The sequence below is a fragment of the Nematolebias whitei genome, chromosome 9, assembly GCF_014905685.2.
Source record: "Nematolebias whitei isolate Nwh7 chromosome 9, NemWhi1, whole genome shotgun sequence".
Taxonomy (NCBI): domain Eukaryota; kingdom Metazoa; phylum Chordata; class Actinopteri; order Cyprinodontiformes; family Rivulidae; genus Nematolebias; species Nematolebias whitei.
In genome coordinates this window covers 36,460,788-36,486,630 of record NC_056506.1, presented here as the reverse complement: position 1 = coordinate 36,486,630, position 25,843 = coordinate 36,460,788, and the positions used below count along the sequence as shown (strand labels likewise).

Here is a 25,843-nt window from a genome sequence, read left to right as displayed (position 1 = left end):
CTGAATTTATTTTGCAAAATTGACTTGGTTTACAAAATATATATATATATATATAAATTTCCATTTAATCGTTTATTTCACTCATACAATTTTGCAAACGACCATTAATACACAGATACTATCCAAAACTCAACAAAATTATAAATGAGTGAAAAGAGAGCAGGGAGGATAAAAACTCATAACCTTTGCCAAATGTCAAATTTCACATTGCCATGTTTGTATAACATTCATCCACAAATGAATCCCAAATTCAAATCACCAATTTTATTTTGTGCCATTTCACTAATTCATAACAGCTTAATATTTTTTGCTATATAGTTTCTCAAATCGATTAATAACCAAGTGTTTTTATTTCATAATTGAGATCATTTAATAAATTCTCCTTTAGTGTAGTAGGTGAAAATTAACTTTTTACATGTAATTTCCTCCTATGGTCTCCTTAATTGATTTCAATGTAAAAAAAAACTTTTAAAAAATATTTGACAATTTATTGTTAGCTTTGTACAAATCTGCAAAAAAAAAACAAAAAAAACACGAGATTAGAAACGATCAAATCAAAGCAGTTTGTATGAGATAAATGTGAATATGCTGACCTATTGGAGTTTTGATAAGAACTGTGGAGAGGAAAAATTGCTGACAGACTGACTGAGAAACCATACAAAATATTCTGATGGTTTGGTTAAATTGCAATCCTGACTTGAGCTGTTTGACGCCAACAAAAATAAAGCAACTGTAATTTTTATTGAATTAAGCTGTGATTTAAACCGGACATGTTTGTATTTCTTAAAGCTGCATTCATTTTTGAATGACGCAAACTGCTACAGTGTATTTTTATCAGTATTTCCCAAACAAGAGCATCTAAATCTTTACTCCTCTTCACAAAATCATTTATTTTAGTTTTCACTCACTGTAGTCACAATTTTCTCAAATGGCCACATGTTCTTCAACAATTCCCCAATGTTTCTTCTTCTTCTAATGAAGATGGGTGTGTGTCCTAGGGATTAGAAGCAGAAGACCTCAAGTGAGTTAAGAGGATAACAAAGATACGGCACACAAGCATGGCAGCTGATACACTGAGGGACACATTTGCATGAGATTACTTAGACAAAAGACACTTCAAAAGTCTGTTTCCATGCTCGATGGCATAAAGGTAATGTTACAACAAAGCGCTGACAGGGTAAAGGGGACTGTTATCATTCAACCTTTATTTATACAAGCTAGCCACACTGAGTCATGAGGACTCATTTACTAGAGAGACCTGTTTATGAAATGATCCAACATGCAATACAGAAGATTGCAATAATTTAGGTCAGCAAGTCAAAAGGGATAATTCAACTAATACAACAGACAGTTGTTGGTGAATGTACAACAGGTACCTGTTTTTACTATTCTGTACAAATTGTAGATTTGTATACAGGTGTATTGGAAAATAAACATTAAGTGAGTTTGTGAAAAACAAAGATACCCCTGTTGTTTCATGCAAATAATTTCACAGTATTCTTGTGTAACTGAAAGAAAGAAATATTTTACATTTGTTTAACAGCTGGTTTTTTTTTTGTTTTTTTTTTTTTGTTCTAGAAGATAAATAAGTGCTTAGCAATGCCTCATTTTTTTTCAGGCCTGAAAACAGTTTCCAGTGACATATGGTAAGCATACCGGGGTGTATGGATGCTGTAATATTGCAATGATGTCCAGATCAGTGCATTATGCAGTATATACTTTCTGAGCAGTAGTGAACTTGTTCTCGGAAAATTGTGTCATCCCCCACTGAGTAGCAACAACAACAAAAGGAATGAATAAAAAAAATAAGGTCACAAATTAGGAAGTAGGGAGAATGTTTACATTATATACTAAAGCTGATAAATTATTTAATAGTCTGGAGTTTTACACAAAACTTTTCACTCTGATTAAATAAATTTGCCTGAGAAATTTCATTATTTATGAGTGCTCACAGTGTAGGAGCTCTGTGCACAAAGTTATAAGCAAAGGTTTTTTTAGGTCATTTGTGAAAAAAAGTTCTTACAACTCTATTTCAGTAATTTACTTTTAATGTCTTTTTTAAATTTTCATATAAAGATAATTGTCCACATAGGCAACACTTAAAAATATCAGACATATTTGTTTTAAAAGGTAACAAAGTTTATTTTACATCAAAAATTGAATTGATTTGGGATAATTATCCAGATCCATATCTCCTCTATTTCTCTGTGACAGTGTTATAAAACAGCAAGTTGCTTTACAGCATGCAGAAAACAAACTGTTAAATCAAAAATTCCTGAGGGAGTTTTTCCTTTCCACTGATGACTTCATGCTTGCTCAAGATAAGAGTCCATGATGAAGTTAAAATCAAAGCAGTCTGCTCCTCAGATAAATAATAATATTAATTTACTTTTATGTATATAAATGTTTCTGTTCAGTGCCCTGAGATGACTTCTGTTGTGAATTGGCTCTCTAAAAACAAACTGAATTGAAAATCTACTCGACATCTTTCAGTACCATGGAGAGCTCATTTACAAGCAGTCCAATAATGATCCATCAGAGGTCGCACTTCTGCCGTGTTTACCTGCGGAACCATCGAGCGAGAGCCTCCACAAAACTGGGGAGCGCAATTAGTGTAACACAATCTCACATAATGTAAACGAAAGGTAAATAACTCAGCTTATTAACACTTTTTCTGTTAAACACTGGTTCTGTTATGCCCAGTCTAAGATGGAATATGATATTTTATTGGTGTGACCTATTTGCTTTATCCATTGAATAATTTAATTATCGGAATGTCGCGTCTAGTCGGCTAATTTAACTTAGTTAGCTTCCAGCTCAATGCAATCGGTGCTATCGTCTGCCCATTAAGTGAGCTCGAGGAGGGTCATAGTATAAACTAGTTATATGTACACGCCGTTTAAAAATAAAACCACAAAGTGTGTCTTATTAGGAAAAACTGCATTTAAAAACCTTCTGTGGGGTTTTGCTTAAAAGTTTACGCCTCCTGGGCAAAATGTGCTGTCCAGATGAAATGTAGGGACACCTAATTGGCTTAATGGGTTGCACTTTTAGTCTTGTTTTTAACTTTAACCTCAGATTAGGTTACTACTCAAATTAAAAATAATAATAGTAATTAAACACTTGATCTCTTTTTAGTAATGAGTGGCTAATTTTATGTTTTATGTGGATTTTTTAAAAGGAAACACCCCTGTAGAGCCACTGTAGTACAGTGTATTTTATTTGTATAAAAAATGTTCTTTGTTTATATTTTCTACTTTAAAAATAAAAAACTTTTACCTGCAGTTTTAGTCAGGAATTACCAGAGATGCTGTTTTAAATTCAAAGGATACTGTTCAGCTGGTCTTTGACTACACAGTTAATTGGGATCACAGCTTTGACTTTTTGCTCTCACCTTCATGTATCATCAGTTCACTTGCAGAATTTTAGTAACACTCCTTCTACTTTCCTCTAAGGCTCGTTAACCACGGTGCAGCAGACTAAACCATGAGGGCCGCCTGCCGCGTTCCACTAGTTTTGTTAGCCTGTGGCTCTTTTAATCCAATCACCAATCAGCACATGAGGCTGTTTGAGCTGGCCAGGGACCACATGCACTGCACAGGTTTGCTCCAATCATAACTTGCATCAACTCTACCAATAGTTTTAACTTTATGCAATGTTGATTAACCTCAGTGTTTGTAAGATTTTCTTTTTAAACCCAGCTAATTGTTTGTTTTTAAATAAACTAATAACCAAATTAATGTGTTCTGTGATGAGCATGTTTAACTCTACAGATCTTTCCAAACTTGATCTTTATTTTTGGTCACGCATGCAAAAATATACATTTTTGTGTCATTTGAAAACGTATGTTTAAACATATTTTTTCTTCCGCAACCTAATGATCAACAGAGGTGAAGCAGGCGTTCAATCAAATAGTAAAATACAAAATGAAGTAATAAATGAAGAAATAAAATGAAAGCTTATTTCCCTACTGTTATGTTTTTGTTTGATAGTACAAGACTTAATATTAAACTCTGCAATGCTCCTTGCATATTTGCAAGAGTGTGTTTAAACTGCTAATTTTACATTTAAGTGAAACTATCAGGAATTGTAAGAATTAGATTTAAGAAATAAGAATTGTCCTGAATTCTGCACTCTAAAAAGAGGGGGAAAGTGCCAGTAAATTCAAGTAAATGGTAGTGCCTGCAGTTAAACAAAAGACTTGTAGATTAAAAATAAGAATACATTTTATAAAAGACTCGTTTAGTAGATCAAAATACATTATCCAGTAAGATTACATCATCATTAAATATTTTTTGTTGTTGTTTTAGATATTTTTGTTTGAAAACCACTTAATTGATAGACAAGTATTCTCACCTTAATTAGAAGAAGAATTTCCAGTAGCCTATCCAGCATTAAATGGCAGACATCTTATTTAAAAACCACCTCAAAAGGAACTTAGAACACAAAACAAGCTAGCAGTATATATTCTCCTATTTCCTGAATTTGAATTTGTACAAATTACCTTATCAAAAAGAGACTATTGGTTAACAAAAAGGATACTAATTACCGGTATATCCATATACCTAAAGTAGCTCTGCTTGTATCATTTTGTGAGATAAGCTATGTGTCTTGATGTAAACTGTCAGCAGACAGTTCCCTTATGTAAATACAGTACCATCTGCATCATATAGTTGCTTTTAATAAGGGCAATGACCTCATCACATGGCCATAAAAGCAATTATTACTCTTTTGGCATTATACTTGTTCAGATCTTTCATATTAAGATGGTTTATGAATGTATGCAAGATTCATATTACCGTTATCAGAAACACTAATGTGTTTACAGATTTTTCTTTGACCAATAACTTCTTAGATATCAGCTGACTTGCCTGAAAATCATTATTAGAAAAAAGAAACTGTCCAGATAACCTGACTGAAAAATGTTGGATTGTATTCCTGGATTATTGAGCATGGACTTTATTGTTAGATGCACTTAATGCTGCACTTATGAACTGTTTTGTTTCTAATTTTTATTCTCTGTTTCAATGCAAATATTTCTGTTGTGGATTTATACAATTTGCACCTGTTTAAGTTGAGTTCGCTGTTGAAAGCTGCATCTAAACATTTCGTTAGTGTAACATAATGTAAGCTATTAAAAATGTTTTGCTCAAATATCTTTATCTCCCAATTACAAAAGATCAGTTTAATCCTTTATCTTCAAAAGTCTGACAATAAATTCATGATACTACCTCAGTATCACCGATAAAATACTTTAATGAATAATATTTCATTTTTATTACCTATAATGACGTTTTTTTTTCTCTTTAGGTCAGTATGATGTAGTGGGAGGCATTGTGTCTCCAGTGAGTGATGGCTATGGAAAGCAAGGTCTTGTACTTGCTAAGCATCGCATTGCTATGGCAAAACTGGCACTTCAGAGCTCCGACTGGGTCAAGGTTGATGAATGGGAAAGTCAGCAATCAGACTGGACGGAGACAGTGGTCACTATGAGGTAGGGCAACATTTATTAAACGGCTCAAAACAGCCAGAGGGTTGAGGCCTGGCTAAAACATGTAGGTGTCAAAGTATTACAGACTGAAAAATGAAGATACAAAAACTAAAAGTGTCATCATTTAAAATCCAATTCTCAAATTAAAATAACTAAAATGGGTGAAGAAGCCTGACTTTAGTAGATCTAAACGAAATAATAACACCAAAAAAAAGTAGCAAAATAGATGTGCCTTAATAAAAAGCTGAGTGGAAACGGGGTCCTCGTGAACGAATGGTGCATATGAAAAAAAGGTTGCATGCTCCAGGTTACATGCACACGTCAGCATGCACACTTTTGACCTGCCATGAGAATGTGTGTACTGCCACACACACACTGTAAGTCCAATGTCTCAAACTAAAAAACACTGAAACTCACCTAAATATGTCAAAATTTGACTCCATTTGTTTTTCTGAACCCAGCAGGTATTTAAATGTTTTCTCATGTGTTTGAGCATCTAAGGTTTAAAGCCGAATGATGAATTGAACCACGTTAAGCCTCATACAACACATATAATGCCTCAAAAATGATCTAAATAACTTCACTCTGATGTAAACGGCAGTTTTCTTTACCTTTGTCACATGTAGATGTAAACACAAGTCTGTGACCACACCTACATGGCACAAAGACACATGATGTGCATAAAATGCATGTGAATTGTCTATGGGGCACTTCCATTCTTACCTTGCTCACATTCTTTGATTGTCCTGTTTGAGCCGTATGCTAGTTAAAGTCATCCTCATGCTGGGATTCATTGCAGCAGGAATGTTTCAGAGGGAGCTGGCTTAAAGGTCGGGTATTTCACAGTCATCCCTAAGCCATGCCAGCTGTATGGGATGCGGTAATCCATATGATGCCTTGACATATTAAATTCCCCTACACCGTAGCTGAAATGCTCTGTTGATGTGCAAGGACTCATTTCTTGAGATCAACTACTTGAAAACAAGCCTCAAAGGTCTACCAAGCCCCCAAGTGCCTCTGTGTGTACAGTAATTATGTTACGAAACATATGGATAAAGTTGGAAATGCCTCAGAAGTGCACAGCTCAGCGCTTCCTTTTACATTTGATTTAATGACAATAGCAGGGTGTATTTCATTAGTGGTGTTTAACGTTATTGGATGAGTGGAGATGGGCAGCCATCCTTCACTCCAACATTTCTGTCTGACCATTTAACCTTTTCGGTACTTCTGCAGTGTGCGCTGCTCTGACAACCGCAGCTTCAAACACAAAATCACTCCTGTTTGACTAAGGACGGTGTGCCAAAGTTGTTCTGTTAGACCTGCATCTATTTGCATGTTTAAATGGGGTGTGTCAGGGGAGGTGGTGTCTTCTGTGCGCTCAGTTCCACATTCATTCGAATGAAGAAAAGAATGGTGTGCAAAAATATGCATGCATGCAGTTGACACATCTGATGCGCACACCAATTTTCAGTATCAAAGTGTGCACAGTTTTCCTACTGAAAGCTGCCGTAGGGACAAAATCAGAAAAGTGCATGCGTACAGAAATGTCCATCAAACCGTGTGCACGCATGTTCCTGCTCACCTTTTCTTCATACATCCCAACGAATGCAGACCTGAGTGCACATAAGACACCTCCCCTGACACGTCTACATTTAAATATGTCAAATAGATGCAAATATGTTTTGCATGTGGGATTCTCTTCTCTGCATGTAAAAAAATAAATAAAGTCTAGATGCAGAACACTTAGGAATTTTGTGGAATGTGTGTCAGAGACACTCAAATAAGTAGTGGGGTTAAAAACATGTTTGCCACACGTACAAAGACGAGTGTGCGTTGTCGTTGAATGAAGCGAACGGGGGACGCTGCTCTGCCAGCGGCCCAGTTCTGGGTCTGCATTTTCAACTTTTCTCATGTTTAATAGATTACAGTACACAAACACTCAGGAGCTTGAACTTAGAAGCTTATTCTTTAAATAGTTGATGTAAGAAAGGAGTTGCTGCGTATCAACAAAACGTTTCAGCAGCTGTGTGGGGAAATGTTATATATATCTGGACATTATATGGATGAGATTGTCTCATACAGCCGGCATGGCATGGCATGGCTCAGGGACGAATGAGAAATACTCCCATCAGTATTTTGTTGGTGTAATCCCCAAAACACACTGCCTCCCAGTTTTTCTATTGGTGATGACCTGCAGCTCCACTGCTGTCATTGTTCCAAAATTACTAAAGACTTTACGCAGCTATTTATGGATATATGAGATGGTCTGCATTTTGTGAACCTGAGGAATCATCATGGGTGAGATGTGCTGAATTAATTTGCTGATCCGACCCCGTTTTCTTCACCATGAGAGTGAAAGTGCTCTTTAGACGATTCACACACGCTTTATGCTCCTCAGCTGTCTGTGCGTCTCACAGGTGTGCATGTTTACATGTACATGTGACAAAAATATAAGGATTTTTACAGTTTACATTGGAGTGAGGCTGTTTTGATCATTTTTGAGGCGTGTTAGATGTTATGTTGCTTGAGGTTAAATGTGGTTCAGTTTTGTCGTTCAGATTTAAACCATGAATGCCTCATTTCTATTAAATACCCCTTAAGTTCAGAAAAACAAGCAGTCAAATGTTGGTGCTTTTAGGAAACGTTCACTTCTTTCTAGTCTGATACTGTGGATGGAAAAAGTTTGCATAGAGGCGAGCACATTCTCACATCAAGTGTGTAATGTGTAGGTGTGTACAAGCGTGAGTATATTTACATACATGTGTGCATGTGTGTATATTTAATGTGTGTATAAGGTGTGTATATTTGCGCACACTTTCATGCAACATTCATTTTTTTGCATCCTGACGTGTGCGTGGAACAAGGCGCACACAACCTTTCTGTGCATAAGCACTGTTGATGCATGAGGCCCCAGGTGAGTAAATGAGGAACAGAGAACACGAACTTCTGTAGACATAATAAGGGTAACTGGGGATGTGGGGAAACGACAAGCAACATGAGAGAACTAAACTCCAAGACCTTTTTTTCTGAACTCATTAAGTTCTTCCAGTAATAAAATAATACATGAAGCAAATGCTGACTAAACAGAGCAAGTTAGGCAAACACAAACAGTAAAGGTTAACTTCGATACAAAATCTGGTGAAGACCTAAAATTTAAATAAAAACAAACCCAAAATAGTTGGGCATTCATTTGTTATAAGGAATGGTTTCTAAATGAAAGGTACATTTGTGCAAGAAAACAAATGCTGTTGTTTTTGAGTGAGTATAAGATTGTATAAAACTGTATTTTTTTTTTAAGTTATTTGCTCACTTTGATGCTAGCAACACATTATGATTAACATTTTATTTTAAGGCAGTTTTTAAAAATGGGGTTGTATTTTATGCAGGGGTGAACAGGACTGTATTTATTTACCAGCCTTTCATTATGTTAGTTTTATTATAATTTATGTTTATCCAAAGTTTGACCAGGTTTGACGAAGTGAAGATTCAACACAATCTGCTGGCTTCCTTATATAGATAACTTTTACTTCCGGTAATTGGCTTTTATAATGTACGTGGATGTTTCTGTTCAGTGCCTTGAGACGACTTCTGTTGTGACTTGGTGCTACAGAAATAAATTGAATTGTGTTGAAAACTGAATTGAATTGTAATTTGGGAGCAAATATTATCTAACTTATCTAAATCACACACATAGATATATGCACATACATATACGTGCATGTATACATGCATGCACATCCACATTATAAAATGCATTAAATGCAAGTTAAAAATCAAATGTATGCATAAATACACTCATAGGGACGAAGTGGCAGATCTTACCTGTCTGACCGCCTCAGGGTAGAAGCTGCATTCGAGTCTTGTTCTGGCCCTAATGCTCTGTAGTTTTTGGCCTGAGGGGAGGTGGTCCAATAGTTTATAGACATGGTGAGTGGGGTCCTTCATAATGTTGGTTTAGATGTCCTCCAAAGAAGGGAAACTACAATAAGTGGTCCTCTGATAGTAGTGCTCTATCACACACCAATAGGCTGCACTGGGGAGTTGAGACCTGCCTCAGCCTTCTGAGGAAGCACAGGTGCTGGTAGGCCTTCTTGATGATGTTCTGAGTGTTAATGGTCCATGTCAGATTCCTGGAAATGTGGAGTCCCAGATATTTGAAGCTGTGGGTCATTTCTACAGCTGTACCTCCGATCACCAGCAGAGAGTAGGTGTGACTCCTCCTTCTGAAGTCCACCACCATCTCTATAGTCTTACCTACAATAAGGTGGAGGTTGTGCTACCCACACCAGTCCATATGATCCTCTACCTCTCTACGGTAGGATTACTCTTTATCGTGGAATATCAGTTCCACAACAACTGTGTCATCTACAAATTTCACAATACAACTGCTCAGAGTGTACAGGAGGGGGCTGAGGACACACCCCTGCGGAGAGCCAGTGTTGGGGATGATGGGGGAATATGTAGTGCTGTGGATCTTGACACGCTGAGGCCGATGTGTCAAAAAGTTCAGCAATAAGTTCATTAATAATAAACAAGTTAGTTCAGAGGTCTTTAACCATCGTAATTAAAGCACCATATTTACAATCTCTCCTTTATATCGAGCCACAAAAGCGTCTTGAGCGTTAGCTTCAAAATTAGGATAAAAAATAAAAACTATAAGTTTCAACCATTTAGTTTCATTCAAAATTGTGTTAGTTATTTATCACCTACACCGTGCATGTATAACTAATTTATATGTCTATTATCAAAAATGAGTTTACACAGGCAACCAAGCCACCTAAAATCAATAATGACATTCTGCTGCAAAAATGTTTCGGACTTATTGCAAATATCTGGACTAAAAAACTGCTAAGAGTACTTTTTCTAGTTGTCAGTTTAGATATAAGATTATTTAGGTTTGTGTTATTCTTGGTCAAAGCCACAAGGAGCCACTTCAGGGGGTCTGAAAAGCCATATGTGGCTCCAGAGCCTCAAGTTGCAGACCCCGGGGTTAGCTTGATGAGTATTTTTTTCCCCATTAAAGACTCTTGAATAATCTGAATGTCCACCTCCTGACACGATGTCGAGAGAGTAATTTAGGCCTTTGGTATCTCTTACTTAAGCCGTTGTCAATATTTGTATGCTGGACTTTTATCAATTGCTACTTTTTTGACAACAGGATGTATAAAATGCAGCTACCTGTTTTCTAGCAGGATAACTTATCTGGGACTTTGCTGTAGATACCCAATCTGTCAAACTGCCTACAGTTTAGATAAAAGTTGACCCAGATTTTGCCTTGCATCAATCATTTCAGCCATTTTTTCCTGCTGGCTTTTTATATCCTCCCTCTAGTTGCTGCTCCCTAATTTTTACAAATCTCATAAGTGCCCTGTGCTCCCCTCCCAGCTGGTCGTCTCTAAGCCGTGTTTGTACAACACGTGTACTGATCAAGGCGTGAATTGGACCGTTGTCCCCAAGGTCGTTTGTTAGCTGACCACGTCACACGCTGCTCACAAACACATGCACATACATGTACACACAGTGAAAAGTACTGGACCAGCTTTAAGAAGCTTTGTTTGAACACACACTAGTGGTTTCTTGTTTGTTTTTTGTACCTTTATGAGGTTCTCCGAGTTACGGTCAGTTTGAGAAATGAGAAAAAAAAAATACTGAATTCAGTATAAAAAAAAAGTATGATGCAGTAGAATGGGAGAATATTATAGCGAGTAAGGAACACTAATTGAGAAGTGAATAATTTAGTATTTTGTCGTGAAGTAATACATTTTCTTTTGTTGTTGGGCAGGTATCATTATGAGCGCATTCTGAAAGAGCATGAGCCGAGCACAGGAACACACAGCAGCCCCGTTGGAAACAATACAAACGTCTCAAGTAAGAATCTGTCATTGTTGAAAAAGTAGGATAATTCAAGACCTGCCTCTTCTGATCGCTGTTATTTTACCTAACTTTAAGAAATCTTCCTGTTTTGTACGAGTAAGCTCAGTTATTCATTTTATTCCAACCTGAAATATTTGAACTATTTCATGTTTATTTGTTTCACATAAAGCTGCAGAGTCCAGAAGAGTTCTAGCCTCTTGCATCAATCTTCTGACCTTTTCTGCAACCGTATCAGGACTGTTTCAAATACAGCTGCTTAGGATCAAATATTGACAGCATTAATGCCATTCCTTACCGTCTTAGCTGTTCTTTGTGTTTTAGGGCTACTTATCTTAAATGGTGAGTGTATTAAAGATTGGAGCTTAAGTTCAACTTGTCGTTTGGGCACACCAGAGTACCAGCTTCTTCATTTCCTGTAGAATGGCAGGGGATAATATTAGTTTAATACTCGTATTCAACGGGCTCAGAGGAAGGATTTAAATCAATCCCCTATAATGCTCCTGTGCTCCAAGCCTTGTGGTGCTTTGTGTTCCCTTAAAGTATCTCATTTCTTTCTGAATGTGCCATAACTGTTATCAGGAACATTGTCACTGATAAACTGTGGTTTATGTAAACAAAATTTGAGATAATATTTTGTTTCCTCAATCCATTTTTTGCTCAGATGCCATAGTCCATGAAAAAATTATGTTTTATACAATAGTCAATGTATGTTAGTCTCTTTTTCAGTCTGCTTTTTCTTGTCCTGATGCTGCTCAATAATCCAGGTAGATAAGGTTGAGTCAGGTCCTCTGGATGGATTCTTCATGTTGAAACATTTCGTCTTTTGTCCAAAAGACTTCTTCAGTTTGAGGAGCTGCAACAAACTCAGTCTTATAAGCAGCGCCTTCTCATAGTGGAACAACCAGTTTTCTGATGACAGCTAAATTGTTCACAAAAGGAGGACCATCAGCCTAATCGTTAGTGCCCTGAAGTTCGCTTGCTATTCACAGGGGGCTGAGTGATACTTGCAATAACAGCATTGTAAGAGGGGGACAGTTGAACACAGAGGCCTCCGCCCCTGTTTAACGATGGATAGGTTGTCTTACCAAACATAGCTTCCGTTACTCCGATCTCCAGCGTTCCTGTCTATCAAGGGTGCGTGTTAGGTACAAAAATATCCTTAATTATCTACCAGTACTTACTAGTGGTGTAACGGTACATGTGGGTGTATTGAACCATTTCAGTACAGCATGTTTGGTTCAGTCCACGTGCGTACCGTTTCTGTTGTTTTTTCACTCATTAAATTTTATTAACGAGAGATTATGCGCCACAGAACTAAAGTTCCTATGCGTGTTTCAGCACGGCGCTATTAATTGTTGCATAGTTTTGCAGTACGCGTAGCATTAGCAGCCTAGCATCTCGTTGCGGTCTCCTGTTTGGGAACATTATGGCTTTCTTGTGCAAATCCAAAGCTGTGTGTCAGCGTTGTTTCACGAAGATTGGATCTGCAGCAGGCAACACGTCTAAGTTGTTAATGCTCTTGAAACCACATCATCTGAACGTGAATGTCTCTTCTAGCAGCTTGGTGCAAAGACCGATAACAGCAGCATTTAACGGGTAATTCAGATCAGTACAAAGCAATAACACAAGCTGTAGGAGTTTTTAAAGCTCTGGATCTACGGCCGAATGTTGTTGATGCGCCGGCTTTAAGCATATGGTTAAAGTTCTTGAGCCCCGCTGCTTACGACATCCCATCACGTCAACACTTCAGCCAAAAAGTTGTAGCAGCACTTTATGAAAAAGCTAAAACTGATCGTCAACGAGCCCGACCCCAGATTTCAAGCCCTGCGCTGATGATGATGAGCGAGAGATTCAACCACCTCACTCGGTGACGGTGCAAGAAGAGGTATTGTTATTGTATTATTGTGATCTAATTAACTTTTTTAATTTAAAATTATAATCTTATTAACTCCATTTTTTTTTTTTTTTTTTTACCTCTTTGTGTTTGCAGTCTGAGGATGTCACAGAGAGCTGAGCAGCTGAGTCTTCTTCCACTTCAGGGAAATTTTTTATTTATTTTTGTATAAACGTATTTTTATTTGGCATATTTTCAAAATAAACATCTTGCAAGTCTTCTTTTTGGCCTTTTTTGTACTGAAAATTAACCGAACCGAGCACTCCTTGAAATTTAAGTAAACCAAAAAGTGATTTTAGCGTACCGTTACGCCCCTAGTACTTGCTTTTAAAGAGCCACACACGAAGACAGGAGATTTTTCATCCCAGTTTACTTGCAATGGCAGAGTTCACCACATATGTTTCAAAGTTACATGCTTAAAGCCCCGTCATGAGAATCTGCAACGGGCAGTGTACAAGAAGTGTTTTTTATACACGCTTATCAGCACTATAGGTTATGATGGCCTCAGCTCCCCAGCTCACAGACCGTCCTTGGAGTTATTGGGTGCCTGCAGGATCCTCTCTAAACTCACACACATGGTTCAACATTAATTTAACATTAGCAGTGATGAACATCCATAAACTTTTACCAAAATTCCCCTGACAATGTGCACACCTTAATCCCTGAAAGAGTGAGCGCTGGCCTGCAGATGAGTGTAGACCACAGAGTCCAGGTCTGATGATGTTGCTCTTTTGTGCTGGACCATCCTTTTGTCCAGTGGCTGTTTAGTTTACCCGATGTATAAGAGTAATGTGCAAGGAGAACTCTGATCAATTATACATATTTTGCATGTGAACAACTAGTTCTGGCTGTCCGCAGCAAACTGGTTGATCCACTATGAGAAGGTGCTATTTATAAGACTGAGTTTGTTGCAGCTCCTCAGACTGATGAAGTCTTTTGGATAAAAGATGAAACGTTTCAACAAAGAAGAATCCGTCCAGACCTGACGCAGCCTTGTTGGACTTTTTTCTTGTATTTTTTTTTTTTTTTTCATTTAGCCTTTATTTATCCAGGTTAGTCTCATTGAGCCACGAGAACTCATTTTCAAGAGCGACCTGTTTAGGGAGCAGATGGTGGGGTTAAGGGCCTTGCTCATGGGCCCAGAGTGGGGCGAATGAGGGTGGGGGCAAGTGTGGGTGTTTCACCCACCCCACCCACTGTATGGGTGTTTAAACACAAGTTCACAGTGTTTGGTTCTGTAGTAAAGTAAAATTTCTGGAATAATGTGTTCCATGCAACTTTCTTTTGTCTCTACCTTGCTGAGCATCTTATAAGTTGCAGAAATAATGGGTCAATTTTAGTCACATGTTTTTATTTGGCAGTCAGTGAAAGTTTGTTCTTTTTTATTTATTTTATATCCCTAACATCACTGCTTACAGGCTTAAAATGTTGGCTCTTCGACAGTGTGAGCAGTTAGTCAATCATGTAGTATTATGGTGCATTTTTGTAGTTTGATTGTGGATTAGCCAGCTGGCAAAAATCCAGTGAAATATTTTTACGTATTCAAAACAAGTACCACTTGAGGATTAGATTTCTGCTGTTGCATTTGCATAGATAAAGGCACAGGAAGAGTAGGCTGAGAAATCAGCCAAAGTGCAGAATATATGGTGGAAAAATCATTTCAGGAACACAACAGATGAAAATTGAACCCATGGTTAATGAGTTCATATCAAACAGTAGAAACGGGCTTGAGTTATCTAATTATTAGGTAGTTTTATTATTTGACTAATGTTGAGAAGCTTAAAAATATAATGCATCAAATCTGTTTTTTTTTTCTCTTCCTCAGGTCCAGCTCCCAGATTGAAGCTTTTGTGCGGTGCTGATTTCCTGAACACCTTCAAGATTCCTGGCCTGTGGCTGGACGATCACGTAGAAGACCTGGTTGGCCGGTTCGGCCTCGTCTGCGTCAGTCGAGGGAGTCTGCAGCCCGAGCGTGCCGTGCACGAGTCAGACACACTGTACCGCCACAGACAGAACATTTTCCTAGTGAGGGAATGGGTGAGGAATGAGACGAGCGCTACAGAGGTCCGGCGTGCACTGAGACGCGGTCTGAGCGTCAAGTACCTGATCCCGGACTCTGTGATAGATTATATTCACAAGCACGACCTCTACACGGAGGACAGCGAGAGTCGAAACGAGGGCACGGTCCTGCGGCCGCTCGTTAAACAAGCACAGCAGCCGCTAAAGAGTCTGAACGACTGAGCTGAACTTTAACAGTCTCTCCTCTCGCTAGCAGAGACAATGTGTGCACAGAATTTGCAAATAGTCTGATGTCTCTTGACTCAAGCACAAGAAGTGTTTTAAATGTTAGTTTTTTATGCTACAGAGTCACTTATGTTTACTTATAAAATGTTTTGCAGTTGTTGCACATCACTGCGATTACATAAATTGTAATATGTGTGTATTTGTTTTTGCTTCATTGTGTGAATGTTTATCAAGCATTCACACTATTGTGATCCATTTCTTTTCCGTACGTTTTTTCGGCGCATTTCTCCTGCAGTTTTCAAGCTATTTCAACAAATCAATAAGCATTCAGCTCTTGCAGGACAATCCTGCTATGAATTTTGGTATTAGTGCAACTTTAGCTTTTTAAAATAATTAGCCTTTTTTCCCATTTTTGTATCATAGAAAATGAATTGAGCTCATTTTACATCCTTCAGATATTTAGATCTTTAGATCTGTTTACAACCGTTGACTGGTTCAGCTTTTTTCAGCTTCCTTGTGCAAATTTAAACTTTTTCAGATACTTTCAGCTAATTTCAGCTGTTTTGTGCTCCTTTCAGGATCTTTCTGCTAATTTCAGCTTGTTATGCTCCTTTAAGCTTATTTCCTGCATGTTTCAGCTTTTACTGCTATTTTAGCTACTATTCAGCTATTTTTATAGTAATTTTAGCTTTTCAGCTAATTCCACATTTTTTGCACGCATTTAAAGTTTTTTCAGCCTAATTCAGTAAAAATGTGCTCTTTCCCCTTCCTTCTGGAATTTTTTTTTTTTTTTTTTTTTGCCTTTGTAGATTAGTTTCAGCAGGGTTTTTTTTTTTGGGGGGTGGGGGGGTGGGGGGTGGCTAATTTAAGCATTATTCAGATAATTTTCACTTTTTAGTGCAAATTTCTGCTTCTTTCAGCATAAGTGGGCAAACTTGTTTCAATTCAATTCAAAAATACTTTATTAATCCCACAGGGAAATTATTTTGTTGTTGTAACTCGTTATCCTCATTTCATTAAGAGATGTTATCGATGCTGATGCTGTAGACGGGAAGGATCTCTTGTAAAGGTCCATCTCACAGTGGATCCTAAGAAACTGGCTGCAGATGCCGTCCGATCCGTCCACCCAGACTCGGCTGGCCTCTTGGTTCCCCTGGACGGTAGGGCCGCTTGAATGCTGGGCAGAACTCCTCCCACCCAGAGCGATGGCCACTCCTCCCAGTAGTCTGCCGAGCTCCTCATAGCTGCGGACAGCCAACTGTAGGTGCTGAGGGACGATCCTGTCCTTCTGCTGTCATGAGCCGTGTTTCCTGCTAGTTCCAGGATCTCAGTGATCAGGCACTCGAGCACAGCTGTCAGGTAGATGAGAATGCGTCCATAGAACATCTTTTTCAACTCATTTGAGAGTTGGGGCCATAGCTTAGATATTATTTCAGCTTTTGAGATGTTATTCAGCTGCTGTTGTTGTAGAAAACAGCCTTGTTGCCATGGTTACGCATCATAACAAATGCCCAAAACTAAAAAAAGTTTCAGTAAAAATCCTTCCAGCTGCACAGCATTCGATACCAGAGGAAACAATCATCCAAAAAATGTGATTTATATCCAGAAAAAGAGGAATTAAAGTTTCCAAAAGCAAAATCTCAGAATGAAAGTAACAGAGCTGCTCCAACATGCAGCCACCTGGAGCGGCGCAATTCTAGAATTCGAGAATTCTAGAAATTTGTTCTGCTTTCTTCTTCTATTTTAAGCTTGTTCTACTTTTTCAGTTAACTTTTTAGCATTATTTAGCTAATTTCAGATAAATTCAAGGTTTTCGTGATAATTTCTGCTTCTTTCAGACTAATTCACTTTCTTCTGCTAATTTCAGCATTTTATGCCTCTTTCAGTTTATTCCTGTTAGTTTCAACTTTTTCTGGTATTTAAGCTACTATTTAACTGTTTTGTGCTGAAGTTAGCTTTTTCAGCTAATTCCACATTTTTTTTAGCTCTTTTCAGCTCCATCCACTTCCTTTAAGCTTTAAGTTTCACTTTAAGCTTTATTCTGCCTTTTTAGATACTTTTCGGCTGGTTCTAGCTAATTTCAGCCTTTCTTTTTTAGCTACCATAATTTCTTAATTTTTGTGCTAATTCCTGCTTATTTAAACCTAATTGAGCAAATGTGTGTTTTTGTTCTGCTTTCTTCTGCTAATTTAGGCTTGTTCTTCCAGTTCAGCAGCATTTCAGCAGGTTTTTAGCTAATTTCAGCTGTTTTTCAACAAGTTTTCTGCAATAAGCATTCATACTGCATTTTCGCAGGAAATGCAATTTCTCTAGTTCATTTTGTTTTTGTTATTCTCAACCTCAGATCTCAGTTGCCTGTGTGCTCTGTTGAAATTATTAGATCATTAGCAGCAATCAAGTTCATGACTGGCAGAATCACACTTGGTGTTTAATAAATAAGACTAGAAAAATTAATTTAAGCAGTGCAGCTGATGTGAAAAGCTTTAATTACACCAACTAAAACCTAAACATGTTTCAGCATAAAGCATAAATCTGTTAAATATTTTTACACACAAACACACAAAAAAACCCTGATTACAAACGAGCATTAATTTTGTTTTTTTTTTCCTATTTATTATTAACCAAATGCATAAATTACCAAAGAAGGAGCCAAAAGTTTCTGAGGCATTTGTGTACATGTTAGCATTAGATCAATAAGATTTTGTTTGTAGCCTGTAATCAGTCTTTTCTCCCCATTTTTCCATCCAGTATGGATTTGGGTGTCTGTTCTTCCCAACACCAATTCAGTGTGGATCCATTCATTCTCCCCCATTATTCCTCACACACTGTGTCTTACTTCCACCCGAGGATTTAAAGTAATCCTGACAGTTGCTCAGCTACAGGAGGTGTTTTCTCTCTCAGGCCAATGAATGAAAATACTGGCTTGCCACTGATGCTGGATGGCAGCCTCTAAAAATGATGATGATGATGATGATGGTGGTGTGTGTATCAGTGTTTGAATGTCAGTGAATGACTTACAAAGCTGTTTTGCTGCAGCTGACTCTAAAGAGAGATTATCAAATTAATTGAGTTATTTAGACAAGACAAAAAAGCAGAGATGAGCCTTTTGTGAAACCCGTAATAGATTCAGATGAATGTTTTTCAGCTCAGTTGATCTGAATGTTCCCGTTACTACAGAGCATTTTTAACAAACAGCTGAAAAGATTTTTATTCTAATTTTATTCACATGAATTTGCATAACAAATCTATTTTCTAATAAGAACAAGAACAGAGAAAACAGGGAAAAAAAAGTAGCAGAATGGTAACTAATAGTAATCCGGGTAGAAAATCCAACAAAGTTCAGTCAGGTCATCTGGAGGTTTCTTTTTTTTTTTTTTGAGACGTTTCATCCTTCATCCAAAGGACTTCATCAGTCCGAGAAGCCACAACAAACTTAGTCCCACAAGCAGGAAACCCACATAACGGACCAACCAGTTTGCTGGTGATAAGATGGTTTCTGGGGCCCGCCCTCTCCCCCGTTGACTCCTCTGAGGCAGCATAGTCAAAGTGGTTCAAAACATCAAAGTTCATGCTCAATAATCCAGGTAAAAAATCCAACAAAGTTAAGTCAGATCATCTGGATGGTTTCTTTTATTGTTGGACGTTTCAGTTACAAGATTATTGAGCATGAACTTTAATGTTTTGAACCATTTTGGCTACGGTTGCCTCAAGAAGAGTCGATGGGGGAGAGGGCAGCCCCAGAAACCATCTTATCTTATTTAGAGACTTTTTCTCAGGTTACCTGTAAGAGCAGACGCTTTATTGACAGTTTTGTAGTCGCAGAGTTTTCTTCCCTCTTTTCATTTACGACACCTCCTGATGATGACGACGATGATGATGATGTGGAGCTTCTGGTTGACTCTTTTAATGATCACTGCCTTACCATTCTTGACAGTACTGCTCCTTGCAAAACCCACTGTGGGCCCGTTTACCGCTGTTCACCTTGGTTAAACTATCAAACTCGAGAACTCAGGCGCTCTTGTCGGAAAACTGAACGCTTGTGGAAGAGGACTGGTCTGGTTGCCCACCGGGAATATTTTAAGGAGCTCCTTGGTGCTTATAACAAGGCAGTTAGTGATGCCAGGCCATCGTATTTTAGCAATCTTATTCACCTGAACAAAAACAATCCTAAAGTGTTATTTGATACTATCAGCAGTGTTGTATCTCCTCCAGCGCACCAGGCTTCATTAACCTCAAACAATGACTGTAACATGTTTCTCAATTTTTTCATAAAGAAGGTGATGGAAAGCTGACAAATACTCTGCTGCTCGTGGCCTTCGCTCCCAGTCACAGAACCTCTTGGATGTTCCACGTACGCGGCTGAAAACTAAATGGGACAGGGCCTTTCAGTCAGTGGCTCCAAGACTGTGGAACAGTTTGCCCCTGCAACTTCGTTCTGCTGACTCTGTTGAGGTTTTTAAAAAGCAACTGAAAACACTTTTATTCTCCCAGGCTTTTATGTCATGATTTTACTGTGCTTCTTGTAGTTCTTAGGCTTGATTTATTCTTTGTATATTTTAGCGTTGATTTTATTGTACAGCGCTTTGTGATTTTATGTCTGTGATAAGCGCTTTATAAATAAACTTTACTTCCTTCCTTACTTATCACCAACAAACTGGTTGGTCCACTATGGGAGTGTGTTGCTTGTGGGACTCAGTTTGTTCTGGCTCCTCGGACTAATGAAGTCCTTTGGATGAAGGACGAAACATCTCAACAACAACAAAAAAAATGCCCAGATGACCTATGAAATATGTTGGAAATGGCAATGAAACTGTTGCTTTGACCAGTTAAATGTTGAGTTGGCAACATCTGGGCCTTATAGCAGGCATTACGTCAACATTCCCACGTTTCATTGGACGGTCAGAGTGTGGACTGCTCAAATAGAGAACTACATTTGTTGTGATCTGCACATGTCGAGCAAACATTCTCTGCCCCTTAAAGTGAATTAAAATTTATGCCAGAATTATGATGGAAAAGACTCGACTCTCAACGTTTGTTTTCATGGCGATAGAGAAAGACTTGTTGAATAATCACCATGATGACCTGAAGGATGGAGGAACTGAGCTCTTCTAGAGGAAAGAAAGGAAGATGAAGTTTGTGTAGCGATAATTAAAACTTCAGGTGAGTAAAATTCTTATTCAAGTTTTTTTTTTTTTCAATTTATTACATCCATATTGATGCTATTGGTAAATATGTCTGTGGTGCAGCTGAAGGAAACTTGGAAGTTGAGTTTATTGGGTTTCTTGCTTCAGTAATGGCTTTCATTCTTGCTACATGAGATACTCGTCTGTGATACAGAACCATATTATTCCGTGTTTCTGTGTATCATTGATGGTTTATGTAGCCACGAAGTCATAATGACAGTATTAAGAAGTGGATACATTCGGGTAGCACACCATTGAAGGCCTAGGTGTAAAATGCACACCCACCACTTCATTCAATAAATAAATAAATCCACTAAATTAAACAAAAATATTCTTCAGACACGTTTGTTTATAGTGGACTCTCACTATAACCTATGAGTTACTGAAATTATCAAGCAAGGTCTATTGTTCCTACTGATCAAAGATCCCTTTGTAAACATTATAGAAATATGACTGTTGTGATATGCAAAGTAATAATCTGTTTGAAGAGTTGTTTCAGTCAGGGTTTAGAGCGCACCATAGCACAGAAACTGCACTGGTGAAAGATACAAAGGATATTCTCATGACCTCTGACTAACAATGGACAGGTTTCTGGTCCTGTTAGACCTCAATGCTGCATTACATTTGATACAGTTGATCAGAATATTCTATTACAGAGACTTGAATATGATATTGGAATTACAGGAACAGCTCTAAATTGGTTTAAATTCCAATTTGTAAATGTAAATAATTAATCTTCATCATACACCAAAGTTAGTCATGGAGTTCCTCAAGGTTCAGTGCTTGGACAAATACTGTTTACCTTATACAGCAAAGGATACATTTTTATTGTTATGCTGATGATACACAGTTAAATTTGACCATGAAACCTAATTAATCCAAACAGCTACTTAGACTACAAGCATGTTTTAAAGACATAAAAACCTGGATGACCCTAACTGGAGTAGGAGAGATCATATCTCTCCAATTTTATCTTTTCTCCATTGTCTTCCTGTCAAGTCCAGAATTTAATGCAAAATCTTACTTCTAACCTACAAAGCTCTCAACAACCTAGCTCCATCTTATATTTGAGATTTTATTGTTCCGTATTTTCTTAACAGAGCACTTCACTCTCAGACTGCAGGCTTACTTGCGGTTCCTAGAGTTTCCAAAAGCAGAATGGGAGGAAGATATTTCAGTTATCAGGCTCCTCTCTTGTGGAACCAACTTCCAGTTTCTGTCTGTGAGGCTGACACATTGTCCAGGTTTAAGACTGGGATTAAGACTTTCCTTTTTGATAAATCCTATAATTAGGGTTGGCTTGTTATGCTGCTATAGGCTTAGACTACTAGAGGACAAATTGACCTCATTTCCTTAAATGAACTGTTACAAATGAATAGTTTTCATTTGATTCTATTTCTATTTTCATGTGATTCTCGACCTGCCATTGTGCATCTGTTCCTCCTTCCTGTTCCTCTCAAACCCAGCTGGTTGAAGCAGATGACCGCTTGTCCTGAGCCTGGTTCTGCTAAAGGTTTTTCTCATGAGGGAGCTTTTCCTTTCCACTGTCGCCTTCATGCTTGCTCAAGTTGAGAGTTCTGCAGTAAAGTTAAATTCAAAGCAGTCTGCTCCTCAGATAATTAATGTTATTAACTTACATTTTAAGTATATGAATGTTTCTGTTCAGTGCCCTGAGATGACTTCTGTTGTGACTTGGCGCTATATAAATAAACTGAATTGAATTGATCTACAAAAAGCTAAAATATTTTTGGTTTGAGAAGAATAAGAACAATTCCACGCTCTGAGAATAGAATCCCGTCCTCCCATTTGAAAGCCCAGATCACTAACCAATTAAACTATTAAACTCATTATGAGGCTTCCATCCTTTCAGACCTTAGGTGCACTCTGCTCGTGTCAAGGATTATAGGACTGAACCACTCTTAGTTTGATGAGGGGGGACAACATTTTTGAGAGGCATAAATGCCTCATTATGTCTTAATCAATGAAGATAAGCTTTATTTTCTTTATATCACTTAAAAGTAGAATTTTCTCAAGTTATTTATTGGTGGTGGTAGTGGAGGGGTTTCAGTCTTCAGCTTTCCACAATTGGGGGGTTCAGACACATCCAACAACCCCCACTCCCTTGGGATTTCCACCCGTGTTCATGCAATTAAAAAAATTGTTTTGACAGGTAATCGGATTATGGAGTTGGGTTCAAATTGGGACCTTTAATGAGGTTTTTTCTTCACTCCCTCTCCAGCGCCGTCCACCGAGCATCTCTTCTTTACCTCAGCAGAAGAAGAAGAATCTCAGCAATGCCAGTGGATCTGAACGGATACTGGAAAATGGTTTCCAATGACAACTTTGAGGAGTACATGAAAGCGCTAGGTGAGTTTGTGTCTGACCTGGAGAAAAGCATATAATACTATTTTTAAAAAAAAAAGTTTCTTAGGAACTTGCATGAATTTTATTATTATTGTGATTATGGATTTCTATTTTTAACAAAGATAGAACATAATGTTTTGGCCCATGTGTGTGTGCATGTTCTTATCTGTTACCAAAAATACTTCATGAACGGCTGGACAGATTCTGGAAATAATCATTGGATACCTCTAAATTGGATTACGGTACTTTTTGGTGCCAACCCAGTTCAAAATAGCCACAACAACCAGCTGAACCATCAGGAAGCACAAAAATATCTTTAATTCAGTCAGTTTTACAAATGTTGTGCTGAAATTTGGTGTTTTTTTAGATGAGCGTTTATCACAACACATATTCTGAGTATGATATCAGAATTTGCATGATGTTTTGAAATTGGCTATACTCTTGTTTTCCAGCAAAAAATTATTTGATCCTAAAACTCTGGTTCTAAAGGTGGCGGGGTTATGCATTTCTTCAAAGAATGCTAAACATGTAATATGTCTTGAAACTATGAATTTACTTAAACACCACTTTATGTCATATTAAATAGCCTGCTTTATATAAAATCTTACCTCTTCGGCTGCATCTCTCTACCTGCTGTTACCATTTTTTTGTTATTTGGGGGTATCTTTTGCAGATGTAAATATTGCCATCAGGAAAATTGCCTGCTTGCTGAAGACTGACAAAGATATCGTTCACGACGGGGACCACATGATCATCAAGACCCTGAGCACCTTCAAAAACTACAACATGGACTTCTACGTGGGCAAAGAGTTTGAGGAAGATCTGTCTGGAGTGGATGACAGGAAATGCATGGTGAGATGGTGTTTGGGAATGTTGGTAATGGAGCCCATTTTAAAGCCTGTGGAGAAAACCAGTATAGCTTGGCTGCATTGCATCAACTGTGGAGGCCTGTGGAACGAACCCATTTGGGTGCAAATTCAGTGGGCTGATTTTTTTTTTTTTTTTGTAGGAGCCCCTCCAGACTGCAGTCTAATGAGCAGATGGTGTGGAGAGAGCCGGTCATTTTATACAGAACTTTCCTCCTACTCAGAAAAAAAAAAAAAAAAAACTTAGTCAAACTTTTATCGTTTTTCTCTGTGACTGGGTGTAATGAAGAGCGATGACAGATACGCTGCAGAGAAATGGGAGAGGCAGAGAGTCAAAGTCAAGACTCATTTAACAAGATTGTGTTTCTGAATACTGAATAGGATCAAAGATTATCTGTGATCCCCTTGAAAAGGCTTTTTTTGCATGCTGATTAAAGATAAGCTGTAAACTGGTGGGAGGGGGTTGGAAGAAGAAGTCACATGTCTGAATTACACATAAGAACAGAAGTAAGGTGTATTCAAACATTTTTAATGTGTGAATGCTGACTCGGCGTCTACAATATTATTTTACGGATGTTTTATTTTTCCGTACATTTTTGGAATCTGACTACTACATACTTTGTGTTACTTCATCCATTAATATGTCGAAACATTCAGCTCATTCAAGAGATGGGCACTGTAACTGTAGGCTTTTATACTTTTCAAAACATTTAGCATTATTTATAGATATTTAATTTAGTTTAGGTCAATTCAAAACAATTCAATTCAATTTAACTTTATTGTTCAAAACGTGAATTCATTGCCATCTCTTTAGTGTCTTCAAAAAAAAATTTTTTTTAATTGTTTTAGCTCAAAAGTTTTATTTTCGTCTTCCTTTGCTACTTTGAGTTTTTAACAATTGTCCTTTTACTTTTAGCTTTTATTCTGCTTATTTTATCTTCAAGCCATCCTTTTGCTGCTTTTAGCTAGCCTTTTGCTATCCATTTGCTGCTTTTAGCTAGCTGTTTTTTTAAGCCAGCCATTTGATACTTTTGATCTTTAGCTAACATTTTTTTATTTTAGTTAGCCGTTTGCTACCTTAGGCTTTTAGCTAATTTAGTGTTTAGCTACCTTTTGTTTCTTCAGCATTAACTAGTCTTTTTGTGCTTTTAGCTAATTTTTTGCTGCATTTAGCTAACTTTTTTCCAATTTTAGCTTTTAATTAGCCTTTTGATACTTTTAACATTTAGCTAAACTTTTGCTTTTTAACATTCAAGTAGCTTTTAGGTATATGTATAGCTAGCCTAGTTTGCTTGTTTAGCTACTCTTTAGCTGGTGTTAGCTTATAGTTGGCATTTTGCTACATTTACTTTTTAGCCAATGTTTTGCTAATTTTAGTAAGTTTTCTGCTTCTTTTAGCTTTAAAAATTCAGTTTATTCAACAAATTTCAGCCACGCCATTCGTCTCAGCACGCACACTGCACACAAAGCATTCGCGTTTATTAGGTTAAAGACTCCTGAGTGGTGCAGGTGTGTTTTAAGCACCTTTGTGTTTGAATGTGTCTCTTACTTCATGCAGACCTCCATCAACTGGGAGGGAGACAAGCTGGTGTGTGTTCAGAAGGGAGAGATTGAAGGAAGAGGCTGGACCCACTGGATGGAAGGAAATGAGCTTCATCTGGTGAGAAAACATCAGCTCCTGGCATGAATATTAATCTAAGCAATTTAGACTCTTTAATCCACATCCAAAACGCCTCCCGGCGCAGTATGTGAAGTGCATTTTCCTGTGACTCCAGCTTGAATTCATTCCCACTGGCTCTGAGTGGAGCATGGCCAAATATATATATATATATATATATATATATATATATATATAGATAAGATCGGAAGAGCGTATAGATGGGAAAGAGTATATATATATATATTTATCTTATTTACATTTTCTTCA

General features: G+C 37.6%; 2 protein-coding genes across 2 annotated transcripts; both read left to right on the top strand.

Moving 5' to 3' along the window:
* Positions 1–3,461: 3,461 nt before the first annotated feature.
* Positions 3,462–15,543, top strand: nmnat3 (nicotinamide nucleotide adenylyltransferase 3). Its single transcript, XM_037682303.1, has 4 exons — positions 3,462–3,601; positions 5,311–5,494; positions 11,274–11,359; positions 15,085–15,543. Exons 1-4 carry the CDS (start codon positions 3,487–3,489, stop codon positions 15,498–15,500), a joined length of 801 nt encoding a protein of 266 aa, XP_037538231.1. The 5' UTR covers positions 3,462–3,486; the 3' UTR covers positions 15,501–15,543.
* Positions 15,544–22,914: 7,371 nt separating this feature from the next.
* Positions 22,915–25,576, top strand: rbp1.1 (retinol binding protein 1, cellular, tandem duplicate 1; the record flags this gene model as incomplete). The annotated part of the gene is given in 3 exon segments (XM_037682304.1): positions 22,915–23,053; positions 23,724–23,902; positions 25,475–25,576. Coding segments are annotated over 3 exon segments (354 nt in total), but the record flags the coding sequence as incomplete, so codon positions are not given.
* Between the last annotated feature and the right edge of the window lie 267 nt (positions 25,577–25,843).